We start from the raw sequence: 16,146 nt of genomic DNA on the forward strand, positions 1-16,146 counted from the left end.
GACTACAGTTTGTTCTGCTGCTCCACTGGAATATCCACCCTCTTCAATGCCACTTGTCTAAATTCTTCCTATCCTTTGATGAAGATCTGAAACGTTTGTTTTTCCTGTGTGAAGCCATGCCAACTCCCCTCCCTGCCTTTTAAACTCTAACATCACTTGTCTATATTCTTCTGGCACATCCTACCATAACCATTAGCTAGCTATTTTATTTCTTCCTTTTTAATTTTAAAATTTATGTACACGAATGTTTTGCCTGCATACCACATGTGTGCCTGGTGCCTGGAGAGGCCAGAAGAGGACACTGGAGTGGATGGAACTGGAATTAGCACAGTTCTGAGTTGCCATGCAGATGCTGGGGATCAAACCTGGTCCTCTGCAAGAACAGTCAGTGCTCTTAACAACTGACCCATCTCTCCAGATCTGAGTTTCTTCATCTTAAAGTGAAGATAGGAATAAAACGTTCAGGACACATCAGACTTCTTTTGAAAGTCTGTATTCACAGAAATTCGTTTAAAGTCATACCTTTGGTGAGTGAATAAATGAGAGAGCAGATGCAGATAAAATGATCACTAAGTGGGACTCTGGCTAGTCCTTGGTTGTTCTGCTATATTCCTCTTGTGGTTGTCTCTACTTCTGTCTAATGCTTCAGAGGTAAAGGGCCATGCTTGGTGACACTAAGCGAGAGCTTTTGTATTAAAATCAACAAATGCTCTTTAAGTAATTCAGCCTTTAAAATTAAAATAGAACCAGTGATCATCAAATCTTGTGTCCTCACTATACCTGTTTGTTTCTCAAGACAGCAAGTAACTCAGGTTGGCCTTGAACCTAATCCTTGCTCCTTTGCCTCCCAGGTGCTGAAATTATAGGCATGCATTATCAGTCCCAGTCTCTGTAAATCATAATACTTTTCAACTTATATTATAATCATCATTTTTACGATTAAATTTTACACCAGATCACAAAATCCATAGGACAGAGATTCTTTTTTTTTTTTTTTTTAAATCACTTAAAATGTTTATTTTGTACCTAATAATGCATATTCTTGCAGAACACAAGAAATTCTAGCCTGGCAGTGGTGGCACACGCATTTAATCCCAGAACTTGGGAGGCAGAGGGAAGCAGATTTCTGAGTTGAGGCCAGCCTGGTCTACAGAGTGAGCTCCAGGACAACTAGGGCTATACAGAGAAACCCTGTCTGGAAAAACAAAAAAACAAACAAAAGAAAACAAAACAAAAACGTAAATGTGTTGTGTCTCTTTAGAACGCCCAGGGTGGACTTCTAATGCATCCTGCACTGTTGATGTGTGGAAGAGTGCGGTTACCCGCGGACCTCATGGTGGGCTCTTCTCTGCACTGGCTCCTGGGCTCTCCAGAGGCTACAGAGCTAGCTATCTCTTAGAGGTTTCAAGGGGTTGAAACCCCTATCATTAAACACTCCCACAATGCCCAAGCCTAATGTCCAAAAGCCAGTATGTGGACTCTTATGCACAAAACATTAAGATTATATCTCAAGTTAAAAATGAGCCTTTCCCAAAACAAATTAGTATTTATTTACTTACAATCCAGTAAGCATCCGGTACTTTTAAGGGCCCTTAATGCATAGAGTGCAGAATCCTAGCTGAAAAAAATACTGGTTCTTGGTCACACAATTAGAACTGTTTCTCTGGGTTTAATTTTAGTAGCTAAATGTTATTAAGGTGCAAACTATTTTCATACAGATTTCCTAACAGAAGCAGAAGTAGAAGTACAAAACAGAAACCATAATCCATTCAAAGATAACTTGTTAGTTTAGTAACATAATCCTTAATAAAGTCAATATACTTCCCAAACTGATACTTTCTGTTCAAAGCTGTGGTGCTGGTGAGATAGCCCTGTGGGTAAAGGCACCGCTGCCAAGCCTGACGACCTGAGTTGGATCCCTGAAGCACATTCTTTCTATCCTCCCACCTGTGCACTGTGGCATGCATGTACTCATGCCCACTTCATACAGTAGACAAATGTAAAATAAAGTAACGCTGAAGTTATAGTGGAACTTCCTACTTCTGCATCTGTTGCCTTCTACAGGCAGGTGTGTAAACAATTAGTAATCTACATACTGAGCTATTTTTAGCTGCTTGAAGAAATAATCTCAATTTGCATACTATGTAAAAAATCTAAGCAAAATTCCTATAAGGCACCAATATAATCATTTATTAGCTTCAGTCTGTCTGGAGAAGCAAATAATCAACTGCAAAAAAGCTATATATTGATCCTGTACATCTGATTACATCAAAATGCTTGTAAAACTCAGATTTTCTAGAATTCTAAAACAATTTAACTAGGGCTTTGGTGGAAAGACAGTAGAAGATTTGAGAGAGGGTCACATGTAGTGAAGGCTGGCTTTGAACTCCTGATCCTCTCTCTACCTTTCCTCTTCCAAGTTCTAGGATTATAGGACTCTGCTACCAGGGCCAGCTTCTAACTAGGTTTCAAAGGTTTGTTTTATTATTATTATTATTTTATTTTATTTTATAATTTTTAACTACATGTCCATGTACCCATGGAAGCCAGATGGCAAGGATCCCCTTGGAGACAGACTGTTGTGAGTCATTCAACGTATGTACTGGAATCTGAACTCAGGTCCTCTGAAAGAGGAGTAAGTGCTCTCAACTGCTGAACCTTGTCTCTAATCCCCGAACTTTTGGTTTTATGATGTTTGTGTATTAAAATTATGTAACACAACATCGCCATTTTCGCTTAGAAAAAGTATAACCATGTGGTAAAAGTATGTACAGTGGAGGATTACCTTTCTTCTCACAACACGGGCAATGCATGAGTAAGCGTATACATAGATACCGGTGAGAGCAGGGGGGCGGGGCAGAGAGAGAGAGAGAGAGAGAGAGAGAGAGAGAGAGAGAGAGAGAGAGAGAGAGAATCGGGAGAGAGAGACTGATTGACTCTAAATATGGATGTCTTCAATTAAATATCCCCAAACAAACAAGTCCATTACATCCAGCTATATATTTAGAACTTGTCTAAAACAAGTCTCAAGTAGACCTCAAAACCAGTTTCTAATAGCACTATGCCATGACCACATACAGTGTGTGCCCTCAGTATCTGCATGAGCTTGTTCCAGGCCCCTCATCAGATGCCAACATCCCTCAAATACATGGTGTGTGTAACCTACACAGATCCTCCTTGCCTACGCAGACAAATAATGTTCAAAGCACTGGTCTGTATTGCTAGGTTCTCTCACTAAGTCATTTCTAGATGGGATAACTAATATAACATAAGCATTACGCAAATAGCTGTCACAATATTTAGTTAAAATAAGGAAAGGAATATGTGCATACTCATTATTGATGAACTATTTATCATGAAGATATCCATATGTGGTCTGTTGAATTTTAGGTTTTTTTTGTTGTTGTTGTTTTTTTCGAGACAGGTTTCTCTGTATAGCCCTGGCTGTCCTGGAACTCACTCTGTAGACCAGGCTGGCCTTGAACTCAGAAATCCGCCTGCCTCTGCCTCCCGAGTGCTGGGATTAAAGGCATGTGCCACCACGCCCGGCCCTGAATTTTAGTTTTTGGACATACTAACAGAAGAGGGCCAACTGTATTTAAAAGCCAAAATAGTACCTACTCTAAAATCCACAATGTCGTAGCAATCCTCCGAAAAAGAAAACAGTCTACTGTCTAAAACCACATTTAATAATGAGTGGACCTGTTTCTAAGAGTCCATAGACAGGGTTGATGACATAGGTAAGTAATATTTTCAATTTATATGGTAATTTAAGACCTTGTTAATCTTTAATATATCTGTATTTTTCTTATATAATTTTCCTTATTACCCAACTGAAGAGAAACTAGAGAAAAAAATTTTCCCCTTAGGTCATGACAAATTCATTTGTATTACAGAAAAACAAAAAGCAGACTCTCATTTTAGAATACTGAAAGAGTGAACAAAGGCGGAGCACACACATGCAACCACGGCTTTGCCTGCCCTCTCATCTGTCAGCTGCTCCACAACACCAATCTTTAGTATCCTGGATTCCAAGCTAACCATGCCTTCCTGAACAATCTTTACAACTGCACAACAGTCACAGGCCCGATTCTTCTTCTTTTTCTAATTTTTCTCATTCTTCTCCTCCTCCTTCCCCCTCTGCACCTCCTTCCTCTTCCTCTCCCCGTTCCTCCTCCTTCTCCTCTTCTACTTTGTGTGTGTTGGGGGCTGAGACAGGGTTTGTCTGTGTATCCCTAGCTGTCCTGGAACTCACTCTGTAGACCAGGCTGGCCTCAAATTCCGAGATCCATCCTGCACTTCTGCCTCCCCAGTGCTGGGATCAGTGTGGTCATTCTTATAGTGAAAGCATTGCTTTTCCAGACAAAGGTTGGGAAATTTCCTCTGAGCTACTGGAGTACCTGTCTGATACCACTGTATCCTTGTATCCTTGAGGGTTTTGTCTAAGGCACATTGCATATATGCTTACAATGTGATTCCTGGCAAGCACCCGTTATTGTATGCCTGAGGCTTTGGGTTATGCTGTATCCTTTTGCCCTCTACCAAGGGAGAGAAAGAAGGCTGGAGATGAAAGTCATGTATATGGGTGGCTCCATACTATGTAACTGACCCACAATACAGTCTCTGAATACCATGGAAGAGGGGCTTCCCTAGTTGGTATGACTTGCCTGTGTTGTTACACATTGTAGCTGGGACAACTCATAGTTCTACTGAAAGAGCACAATTGGAACCCTACACCTGCCTGATAAGCCCTCTCCTTTGCTTAGCTGAATCTGTCATCTTTTGTTATAATAAACTGTGAGCATGAGAATAACAGCTTTCCTGAGTCCTCCGAGTTCTTCAGGGAGTGCACCAACCCTGAATCTTGGGAACCTGTGATACAAACAATAATATAGCAAAATATGAATCTAAAAAAGGACATTCTGATATAAATGTCTGGTTTCAACGACTTCATTTCCAAAGAGGTAGGAATGATACTTCTGGCCGACAAAAATGCCTTGTAATATATGGATTTCCTTCTCAGCAGGCGTAAGGTTAAAGAAGTAGCTCCTGGCCGAGCATAACAGGGAATTTCTGCAGAATGAAAGAAGCACTGCTCACTCCCACTGGCACCTCCCATTCTCCAGACCATCTTCAGGAAGCAGTAATAAATGCCTTTGCCTGAAGCAACAAATTGCCGTGAGAAAGCACTTTGCTAACTAACTCTATTCAGACACTTAGGCAATTTTTCTTTTTCCCTCCCTCCCTCCCTCCCTCCCTCCCTCCCTCCCTCCCTCCCTCCATCCACCCATCCATCCCTCCCTCCCTCCCTCCCTCCCTCCCTCCCTTCATCTATCCATCTATCTTAGGCTGGCTTTGAATTCATGATATGGTCCAGGCTGACCTTTAACTCAAGATCCTGTCCCAGCCTCCTCAGTGCTGAGATTATAAATGTGTGTTACCACACTGGGCCAATTTTATGCTTTTGCAAAATAAGGCATGGTTTGGCCCAAAGTATCAGGTAGACAAAGATTCTCTTATCAACTAGGAGCTAGACAACACACAGTCCTCTCTTTAGAGTGTGTACTGCTAAGGTACCAAGTCACACTGCAGGAAAGCATCAATTTCATAAATGATTAATGGATTAAAATTTCACCAAGGATTATAGCACTCAGGAGTTTGGTTTATCATCCTGAAGCTCCCTAGCTGTGTGGACTCCTGCCAGTTCTGTAACTTATAAGGTGTCCTCATGCCCAAGCCAGCTATACTGCTCTTTCTTCCTTGGGAAACACTTCATTGTTCCCATCTCTAAGGAAATTAACAAAGACAACTGTCTATGATAGAATTACCTGTTTTTGTAACTAGTGTCAAGAGGGGAGATTGTCATTTTTTAGTGTTGAATCAGAAGAGTAACAGACAATTGGTTTTCTTTTTGTGTAATAGGCTTAAAATATCCACAGAGCCCCCTCACTTTTAATAAACCATATATTCAGAGCATCACCCAATTATTCCCCATCTTTATGGTGAGCTTCACTTGGTTAACTGCGGAATGGAGACTGTAATGGCCTGACTATGACTGTCAGACAGCCTTATCTGTATCTCACTTTTCTTCGTGCAGTCTCAGAAGCTGCTACAGGTACTATTTTACTGTTCATTATTACTCTGTATACAAGCAAACAATCTTCAGACAATTAGCGAAATGGGGAGATTCATATAGGCCGGAGTTGAGAACATGAAACTTTCAAGTCAACCTGAATTAAACATCGATCCCAACTCTTTCTACTCTATGATCTCAGCCAAGCTTCACCTTTTGTGTCTCAATTTCCTCATCTATGAAATGAGAATAAATATACTACCTCATATAGCAGTTTATTTTTAAGAATTAAATAAATATGTATAAAGAACTTAATGTGTTTGACATCTAAATAAGTAATAGCTCCTTCCACTACCATTACCACCACTTTTCCTCACGGAACACATTTAACTTCACCCCATCCTAAGTACCAAAATCAAGGACAAGATGATTAAACCTCTTGACAGACGGTTTGCTGGATATAGCAAAGCCACCCATTCCATGGGGATCCTGTACGACATAGCTGCTTCTTTGGTTATCTGCAAAATGGGATAATGATCATGTACTACATAAAACTACATGGAGACTAAATACAGTCTGCCCAGATATCCATCTGCATCACCACACAACATCTGATAACAGTAACAGTGAGCTCCAGCGCATACTTGGGATTTCAAAATTACCTGGTTTTCAGGTACTCAACCACGCTTGCAAGAATGAGACAATGTAATTCATGACATGAGCCCCCAGAAGGTAGTAAAGAACAGGCTAAGCAACAATAATTTTAAATGTCCCCTTCTTTCACGTTCCCTGGTTAGGATACATTTCTTCAAAATAGTCAATGTGTGGAGGTTGGAGTATGTCAAGGGCAGAGAGTACCTGAGAAAAAGAAAAACAAAAATAAAGACACAAAGTCAAATTTAGAGACTGAAAGAGAAAACAAAGTTTGACACAAATGCAAGTCAATGCTGTTAACTAATGGCTTAAGGCTTATATCCTTAAGATAGAATAATCCTTGAGATGGTTTCATAAACTTTCTACCTGAGAGAGGTTCTAGCTAAGCTGAAATGGGTTGCATCACACATAACCAAGCACTGCTCAGGAGAGTGGTGGGAAAGGAATGTCACGGTTGCTTTTAGAGCAACATCTCCACCTTCCATTCCACTGCTCCTCTGCTAGCAAACATTGACTACACACATCCCACCTGCCAGACACCAGGGCATAACCAGGGCATACAAAGCAGTCCCCTGCTTTCATGACTGGAGGAGAGGGATGTATGAAACAAGCACTCGCACAACACAGAATCATGCCCTCTACTGCTATGCAGGACAAATCCAAGGAAGGGAGAGAAAACACTTCCTAGAAGTAATGCTACTCTAGCACTGGAAGGCTGGTTAAGAGTTGGTCAGTTGCCGAGCAGGCAATGCAGCAGTATGGGGGCAGCTTGTAGAAACAGAGGTACTCAGTTATGGAGCACAGTGGGTCAGAAAGCAGAGTGGTAAAAAGTCCAAGAGGAAGGCAGAAGACATAGCAGGCACGATCTTCTCGAGTTATGTAAGATATGATGGATTTTATTCAAAGTACAAGGAAAGAAGTTACTGGAGTAGGAAGCAGCCATTTGGCATCTGAAACTCCAGCACCTTAGAAAGCAGTAGAAAATAACGCAGTCTGCTCTTACAGCTCCTTAGCTATGCCCTGAGTCCTGGTTATGATGTCACACCTAGTTTGCTAAGGAGAACTATTGGGCTCAAAGGACTAAGAAGAGATGAGCAAGAAACAGTGTGCCACAAGTACAAACTTTCTACTGCTCCCGCATACACACACATGCAGGCAAACAGGCACCTGGCCTCAGTGTACAGCCCTAGGTGGCCTGGAATCTGCCATGCAGAGATCTGCCTGCCTCTGTTTTCCTGAGTGCTGGGGCTAACAGGTACATGCTACCGCACCAGGTTTATCGTAGTTCTTTTGTAGAGGGTTTGAATATTATAAAGCAGGTAAAAGAAGACTATCCATGTGGTCAGAACCCAGTCTTAGTTACGGAATTCATGGCCATCTCACTTGGAAAGTCTGCAACCTCTACATTTGAAGCATCAACTCTACGTTAGTATTTCTTTCAAATAAAAATTACAAAAAAAAAAAAATTAATTGTAGGATGTAAACTCTTGACTGTTCAGTTTTTACTCATTTAGCTATTTCCTTATTACCATGTTGGGGATGGTATCTAAGGGCTTAACCCTTGTGAAAAAAAATTTAAATATCTGTTTAATTTATATCTACTGCTTTTTTTTTTTTTCTTTCTGAGACAGGGTTTCTCTGTGTAGCCCTGGCTGTCTTGAAACTCACTTTGTAGACCAGGCTGGCCTTGAACTCAGAAATCCGCCTGCCTCTGCCTCCCAAGTGCTAGGATTAAAGGCGTGCGCCACCACTGCCCGGCTAACTGCTTATTTTTTAAACATTTAAAAATGTATGTATTGTGTGAGTTGACAAGAGGCACAGTGTGCATGGAGAAGTCAGAGGGACCGTTCAGAAGTCGGGTCCATCCTTGTACCATATGGATCACAGGGGATGAACTGACATCAGCACCTCTGGCAGACAGAGCCTTTTATCTACTGAGCCATCTTGATAAGCCCATAATCTCATTTTAGCACTATCAAATATCTAGTCCTCAAGCTCACAACTTTCTTCTCTTCTCTTCTCTTCTCTTCTCTTCTCTTCTCTTCTCTTCTTTCTTTTTTTGTTTTGCTTTGGTTTTTGAGACAGGGTTTTCTCTGTGGAGCCCCGGCTGTCCTGGAACTCAAGAGCTTTGACTCCTGAATGTTGGGACTAAAGGCTTGTGCAACCACTACCCAGCCAATTTCCTTGCTTCCTCTCTTTTTAAAACTCATTTGTTTTATGTACAAGTGCTCTATCTGCATGCACACCCGAATGTCAAAAAAAGAAGGTAACAGCTCCCACTATAGATGGCTGTAATCTACCATGTGGCTGCTGGGAATTGAACTCAGAACTTTAGGAAGGGCAGTCAGTGGTCTTAACAACTGAGCCATCTCTCCAGTTCCCTCCCCCTCATTTCCTTACTTAAATAAAAAGTATATTATCTAAAGCAGGTGCTATAAAAAGATCCATACCACATCTGGGTGTGAAAGCTCATGGATCATGGAAGCAGCTGGATCTCTGTGAGTTTGCAAAAGTATGGTTTATGCAAGGAGTTCAAGGCCAGTCAGGCCTGCCATAGTGAGACCTGGTCTCTAAAAATTTGTTTTCAAGCCAGGCAGGGGTGGTGTATACCTTTAATCCCAGCATTCGAGAGACAGAGGGAGGCAGATCTCTGAGTTTGAGGCCAGCCTGGTTCTAAGCCAGCTAGGGCTATACAGAGAAACCCTGTTAGACAAAACAAACAAACAACAAACAAACAAAAAATGGTTTTCAATGATAACTTTCTTTAATGAAAAAGCCTTCCCTCAAGTTGAAGCCAGTTAAACACAGAGGGATTTATTGTTTGGATGTTTCTACAAGGATTATGTATATTTCCTTTTAAATTAAAATGCTTATAGTGAGAATTTTTTCAGCAGAAAATATTTTTCAGTTTCTTCACAAAGAAAATTTTCATCATGTGGAAACAATTACCTCATTTTTACATATTTTAAAATCTTAAGTCAGCCAGTGTAGCAAATTTGTACAACTTTCCTACTTGTGGCACACACACAAAAATTAACATGAATGTCTGACGCTTGAGGAAGGTGATTAGGAGTCACATTCTGTTACTAGATATCTTTTAGGCTCTCAACTCTGTACCTGAGCAAGATATATTCTACATTGGGAGAAAACACATGCAAAAAATGACAGTGTCTATTAGGCAAAGCTCCTTTACACTTCAGATCCATCTGAGCTAATTAGAGGTTATCTAGTGGGAAGTGGCAGCCCTATTTTCAGAAGAATGAGGCTTCCTTATTCCATTCTGATGAGGTTCCCACCAGAAAAGCCACAAGTACCTCAGATAGTGGCCTACACCATCTGGCTACTGACTGGCTTAAACTCTTGCTTGTTGTTTTGTTTAACCTTAGTGCAGAGAAAAGAAGTACTCAGACCGGCAGAAAAGGCCAAGGATCTCAAAGCAATGTAAATGAGCAAGTGAGATGGAACACAAAGAGTTCAAACACAAAGCTTCATGTGTAACTCTTCCATTTAAACCGATGGGAGTTTCTCTTGACCCCACAATTATTTGGGGAAATCAAATAAAGCTTAGCCTTTTGATGCAAACAGAAAGGCACTTGTAGAGATGCCCTGGATGGAATCCAAGTACCCTCCTACATACACACAACCCCAAATCTCAAAAAGTGAGAAGTAGCCAGGTGTGGTGAAACTCAGGAACAAACAGGCAGATCTCTGTAAATTCAAGGCCCATCCTGGTTACTTACTCCAGGCCAGCCAGAGCTACATAATAAGACCCTGTATAAGAAAACAAACAAACAAACAAACAAAAAACCAAGCAGGGCATTGGTGGCGCACACCTTTAATCCCAGCACTCGGGAGGCAGAGTCATGGATCTGAGTTCAAGGTTAGCCTGGTCCTAGAGAGAGTTCCAGGAAACAAAACAAAGCAAACACTGCCCCTCTTCTCCCCCCAAAAGACAATAAAAAACATTATACTTTCATTTATTTATTTGCTGTTTATGCCAATGGCATGTGTAGCGTCAGGTCAGCCCATGGGAATCAATCATGGGACCATCATGTGGGTCCCAGGGGCTGAAGTCAGGCTGTGAGGCTTCACAGCAGGCTGAGCCACCCTGTTTGCTGGTCCAGTTTCCTTTATTCACATATGCCTGTGAGATTTACTCATGTTGCTAAGTGCCTTAGCTGTTCATTTGTTTTACTGCTATGGGATACTCCTTTGTATGAAAGGAATATTTCATCATGTAATTTTCAATATCCAGCTATTTTAAGTTAAGATGTCATTCCTATTCTTGCATGAGTCTTTTGCTAGATGTATGTATCTGTCTGTCTTATAAGGGGCGTTAGGATAATACATTTAGCTTTAGTAGTGACCACTTATCTCAAAGTCAAAGATACTTTCCTGCTAATTTACTCTAAAGATTGTGTTACTTAACTTTTCATAGTTGAGTCTATGACTCACTTCAATCAATTTATATGTATCATGTAAAGGAGAGGTCTTAAGGTGAAGTATTGTTGAGTTTGTTAAGCCTATCACAAGTTTTCACTTTTCCTTAATAATATGGTAAGTGGCTATCTCCACTCATAAACTATAAAATTTATTGATACCTGGGTCTCAACCCTAAAGATTCCAATTTCTAAGTCTGAAGTAAGATCTATGACGCTGATCTATGCTTCAACGTTTGGCTGTCTGTGTAGGCACCATGGACTGTCCATCGAAACACGGAAGCAAGTGACCACAGGCAAGCCTCCCATGCCACCTCATCACACTACTGATCAGGCTAAGAAAGTCATTACATTATCTGAAGGTAGAGACCAACTCCAAAGCTAATGTAGCCTAGGCACACGGGATATATACAATTAATGTTTGCTGAATTAGGGAAAATGGAGTCTGGAGCCAGACAAGATTTTTTCACTCTGATCACTGAAATAACTTAGGTAATTCTGTAAGTTTCTCTGTAAAGTGGAACTAACAGTTCTATTTTGCAAGAGGTTTATGAAATAAATGAATTAGTGTACATGAGCATCTAGCATTTCCTGACACACATAAACAGTATGCATAAAACAGCTGGTTTTACTCCCTTCAAAAAAATGACAGTCGTTTAGTTTGTTTGTTTGTTTGTTTGTTGGTTTGAGACAGGGCCTCACTGCATAGAGCAATGGCGGGTCTGTTAGACTAGGCTGGCCTTGAATTCAACAGAGATTTACCTGCCTTTGCCTCCTGAGTACTGTGTTCTCCTATACCCAGCTTTTGGATCCCCCATGTGACCCGCTACTGCGTTTTCCCCTCAGGACCAATCGTGGCTTAGCTACATCAAATATCAGTTGCCTCTGAAGAAGACTGGCATTCTACATATACCAAGTATGCTGGTCCTGAGATGCTTTGGAGATAGATCTGAAGCAATGGAGAAGCTGGTTACATATAAATAAGCCAGTGCTATCTCTCCATCTCCATGTTCATACCTTACTTCAAATATTTCTACATAAGTCACAGGCACTTTTCTAAGAGAGCTTAGGAGCTCCAAAAAGAGTTTGTGTCTACTTGTCTGTATTATGAAAAAATTCAATTTCCACCACATTCAAAGACTGTTATTTCTGCTTTTATCATGACCATTTTGCAAACAAGAAAACTTAAACCCTCCCCAAATTAAAGGCACGTCACTAGAAACTGTCAAGAGCGCAGGGCACACCCAGCTCTGCTTGCAGCTGCCTCTTGGAAGCCCCATCAGAACTGGCTGCTTCAACTGGTGTGGCTTTCGGGAGTCGGCTTCCTTTCTTGCACTGCTCACTTTGGCGTGTGACATCTCTTCAAGTTAATGACTTTACAGACATGGGTTGTGAGCTAAGACAAACAACAGCTTGTGATAGCACAGTTGTTTGTTTGTTTGTTAAAAGTCAGATCTTCAGTAAGTGAACTTCTGAAGTCTCCTTAGAAATAAATGTTTCTTTTCCATAGATACTTTCACTGGGAAGTGATATTGTACAGCAGTTTTGTTCTCTGATGCTGGGGTGGTCCCAGGGTAAGTTAGGAAATAAGGAACTTAGTGAGTATTAGACATCATTCTAACTTACATTTCCAAAATCTAGGAATCCCAATTTATAAAGTTAAAACCAGCAACTTGAATGGTATTTTAAAACTTACTCAAATACACATGAGTCTAAACAGTTTTGAGGGACAAAAGGAAGTACTTCCCCAGTGCTGGGAGCCGGAGGCAGGGCCTTCACCTGTGGGCAAGTGCTCTACCATGAGCTATAGCCTGCTATCTAGCCCAGCAACACTTTTTGAAAAAGTTTAAAAAAATGTTAATTCACCGGGCGTGGTGGTGCACGCCTTTAGTCCCAGCACTCGGGAGGCAGAGGCAGGCGGATTTCTGAGTTCGAGGCCAGCCTGGTCTACAAAGTGAGTTCCAGGACAGCCAGGGCTACACAGANCGAGGCCAGCCTGGTCTACAAAGTGAGTTCCAGGACAGCCAGGGCTACACAGAGAAACCCTGTCTCGAAAAAACCAAAAAAAAAAAAAAAAAAAGTTAATTTATGTCTGTAATTCTAGCCCTCAGAGGATAAGACAGGAGGACTGTCGTGAGTGTGAGGCTATCCTATTCTAGAGTGAGACCCTATCTTGAAAGAAAGAAGGGGAGAGGAGGGATTTCAGGAAGGATAATCAGCAAGTCAAACAAAACATGTCAAGCCACGTAGCTTCCAGTGAGCCAGACAATGTGTACGATAGTCTTAGTTTAACCAAATAAACTCAAGCAAATTTCTTTCTTAAAGTGAGAATGGGAGTTCATCATTGGCTGATGTTATTAAGGTTTCTGTGTAATCAAGTACACAGACATACAAGAAATCTTTTTTGATAGAGTTAATTACAACCATTAAAATAGTTAAATACCATGTGAAGAGTGAGGCAGTTCTTTTCACATGGAAACAAAACAGTTCAATGCTAACTCCAAGTAAATTTTCCATGAGTCTGCCAGGTAAGTCAGGGTTAGCTGAGATGTGGTCTTTCAAAGTAGATTAGCCCCTTTTCCTATGAGTCTCTGTATCTTTAAACAGCTGTAAGCAGACTAGCTCTAACTTACCCTTCAGGACTATCCTGTCTTTATATGAGAAATCGTTTTTCCTACATTCTTACCTAAACATTACACTTAAAACCAAGGGCCAATGATTCCTTAACTTAAATTACTCATGTACAATTATGCTTTATTTTTATGCTGAATATTGGAATTATTCCTCAACTAAATACCAACATTTGCTTTGCTTCATTTAATATTAATTTGTTAGTTTATAAATCTATAACTCACTTAAATCTATTCAGGGTTCATTCACAGGAAGGGTCTAATTTGTTCAGTCTTGGCTATGGTTTCTTTCTAAACTATTTTCCCCACAAATAATGTTCCTTTCTGAGAGTGGGGGTGTAAACTTAGTAGCTTAAATTCTTGGAATCAAAAAGACATCCCAAGCCAGGTGTGGGGAGCACTTGGAGGCAGACGCAGGGGGGATCTCTATGATCTGAGGCCAGAGTCTGAGTTCCAGGACAGCCAGGACTACATAGAGCCACTCTATCTCAAAAAACAAAAACAACAACAAATAGACTATGCCCTGCAATTCCAAGCTGGCCTGGAAGTTAATGTGTGTGATGTTTTCTAATTTGGGGTCTAATTATGTGTAAATCATGTAACTGTAGAGTGTAATTAATTTCCAAACTTCCAAGTCAAATTTTATAATACTGTACTCTGAAGTGATTAATACACTGTGAAGTTGTAGACTATTGATCTCAATAGTGAAAATGTATGACGCCTAAGAGGCATAAAGAGAATCTTATAAAAAGAAAGCAAACCAAGGAAGGAACATAACTTAGAATCTGCTGTGACCCCTTCAGCAAAGACATGCAGCTGTTTTTCAGAGCTTGGCATAAACTATAGCTGAATTATTCCATGCCCCCAAAACTCTCTTGTTTTTAAACAAGCCAATGAAGTAGGTCTAGAAAATAGTTTCCCCCAAACACCAATTTCACTTACATTATCATGTTTAAAAAAACACAACATCTTCAATTCCCGGAAGACTCTTTTGCAAGAGACCAGATTCTGGAAGACGTTGGGCATCTTTTTGAGTGCTACTCTCTTTCCATCTCTTGGATCTGTTACTGACCTGAAGAAGCAATATTTGGGGGGAAAGGAAGGGAAAAAGAGAAATCAATTCTAAACCTTAGTCTCCAATGTTTCAGAGATCATGACAAATATTTTGTATCTTAAACCACTCAATATCCAATCCACATAATGATGCTAAGTTTAGGTTCAGTGTTCAAGATGACAAGAGTCCATAGGCAGAGAATGTCTAACCACCCGGTTCATCTGCCGTGTTCTTAAAGAAAACCTTATCTGAAGCCAAATCTGGTGATACTTGTTTGTAATCCTAGCATTTAAGATGAGGCTGAGGCAGGAGGATGGTGAGTTTGAGGGACCCCTACCTCAAAGAACTAATATATTCTCTCTCCCTTCCCCGCCCTTCTCCCTCCCTCCCTCTCTCACATACATATCTACCAATACTCTAAAGAACCCACCTGAGTGAGGTAGGAATATCAGCAATAAAGCTGTTTTCAAGACTGGGGGAAGCAACAGCATAGGACAACATGGTCAATAAAAATCCTGTCATATTGTATTTTCAGAACCACTTTCAACATTGAAGAGATATTGGAATACAGTTTACATAAACTGCTCTCTCATACAGATGTACATTTAGTTACTACAGTGATATTCCCTTTCTCTGAAGTCTCAGTGTTAGCGTGGGGAGCCTTCGGGTCCTCAATAGCGGTGCTCTCTCTTTGCTTCCAAGCTCTCGCTGTCCTCGTGGTTACAGCCTCCTTAACAGCTCACGCTCCTTTTCATCTCAGTCTTCTAAGCACCCGCACCACCAAGTTCCCGAACTGTATTTCCTCATTTTTAAAACAGTTCTTTGAAATTCCTGACGAGTCCATCCATACCGATTAAACCAAATGCTTTAAGTCATTAACTGGCTATTTGGCAGCTGATGTCTGGCCCTGCTCACCCAAGGTAGAATCCTGCTGATCACTGTTAGTTCTTGCTCTCATCACCTCTCTTAGACTTGGGTCACTTAAAACTGAGACCCATGTGCCATCAGGTCCTTTATCTAAGTTACTAATTATATTTTAAAGAACAGGACTGAGAGTTCCTCTCCGTAGCAGATACAGCACTAGAAACCATATATGGGACTCACAGCCAATCATAATCTTGGGTACAATTACCTGATTATCCATTCAATTAACTATAATCACTCACTTTCTTATCCTGTTTATATAAAAATCAAACGCCCGCCAAATTCTGCCTTCCTGAAAATGAAGCATCCCTGTTTCTACTTGTCTAAGTGTCACACCTGACACCTTTATCTTAGTGACCCTACTAAGTGTTC

At 40.8% G+C, this 16,146-nt stretch overlaps 1 protein-coding gene across 1 annotated transcript in view; it reads right to left on the minus strand.

Annotated features, from left to right (window-relative positions):
• Nlk (nemo like kinase) overlaps positions 1 to 16,146 on the minus strand; it is a 78,408-nt gene that overhangs the window by 44,439 nt on the left and 17,823 nt on the right. The window contains exons 2-3 of the mRNA XM_021177823.2: positions 14,739 to 14,868; positions 6,876 to 6,931 (exon numbers count right to left, since the gene is read on the minus strand). Coding sequence (XP_021033482.1) covers positions 6,876 to 6,931; positions 14,739 to 14,822 — 140 coding nt within the window. The 5' untranslated portion in view covers positions 14,823 to 14,868. The remainder of the gene's footprint in view (positions 1 to 6,875; positions 6,932 to 14,738; positions 14,869 to 16,146) is intronic.

This window comes from Mus caroli, chromosome 11 (genome assembly GCF_900094665.2).
Source record: "Mus caroli chromosome 11, CAROLI_EIJ_v1.1, whole genome shotgun sequence".
Taxonomy (NCBI): Eukaryota; Metazoa; Chordata; class Mammalia; order Rodentia; family Muridae; genus Mus; species Mus caroli.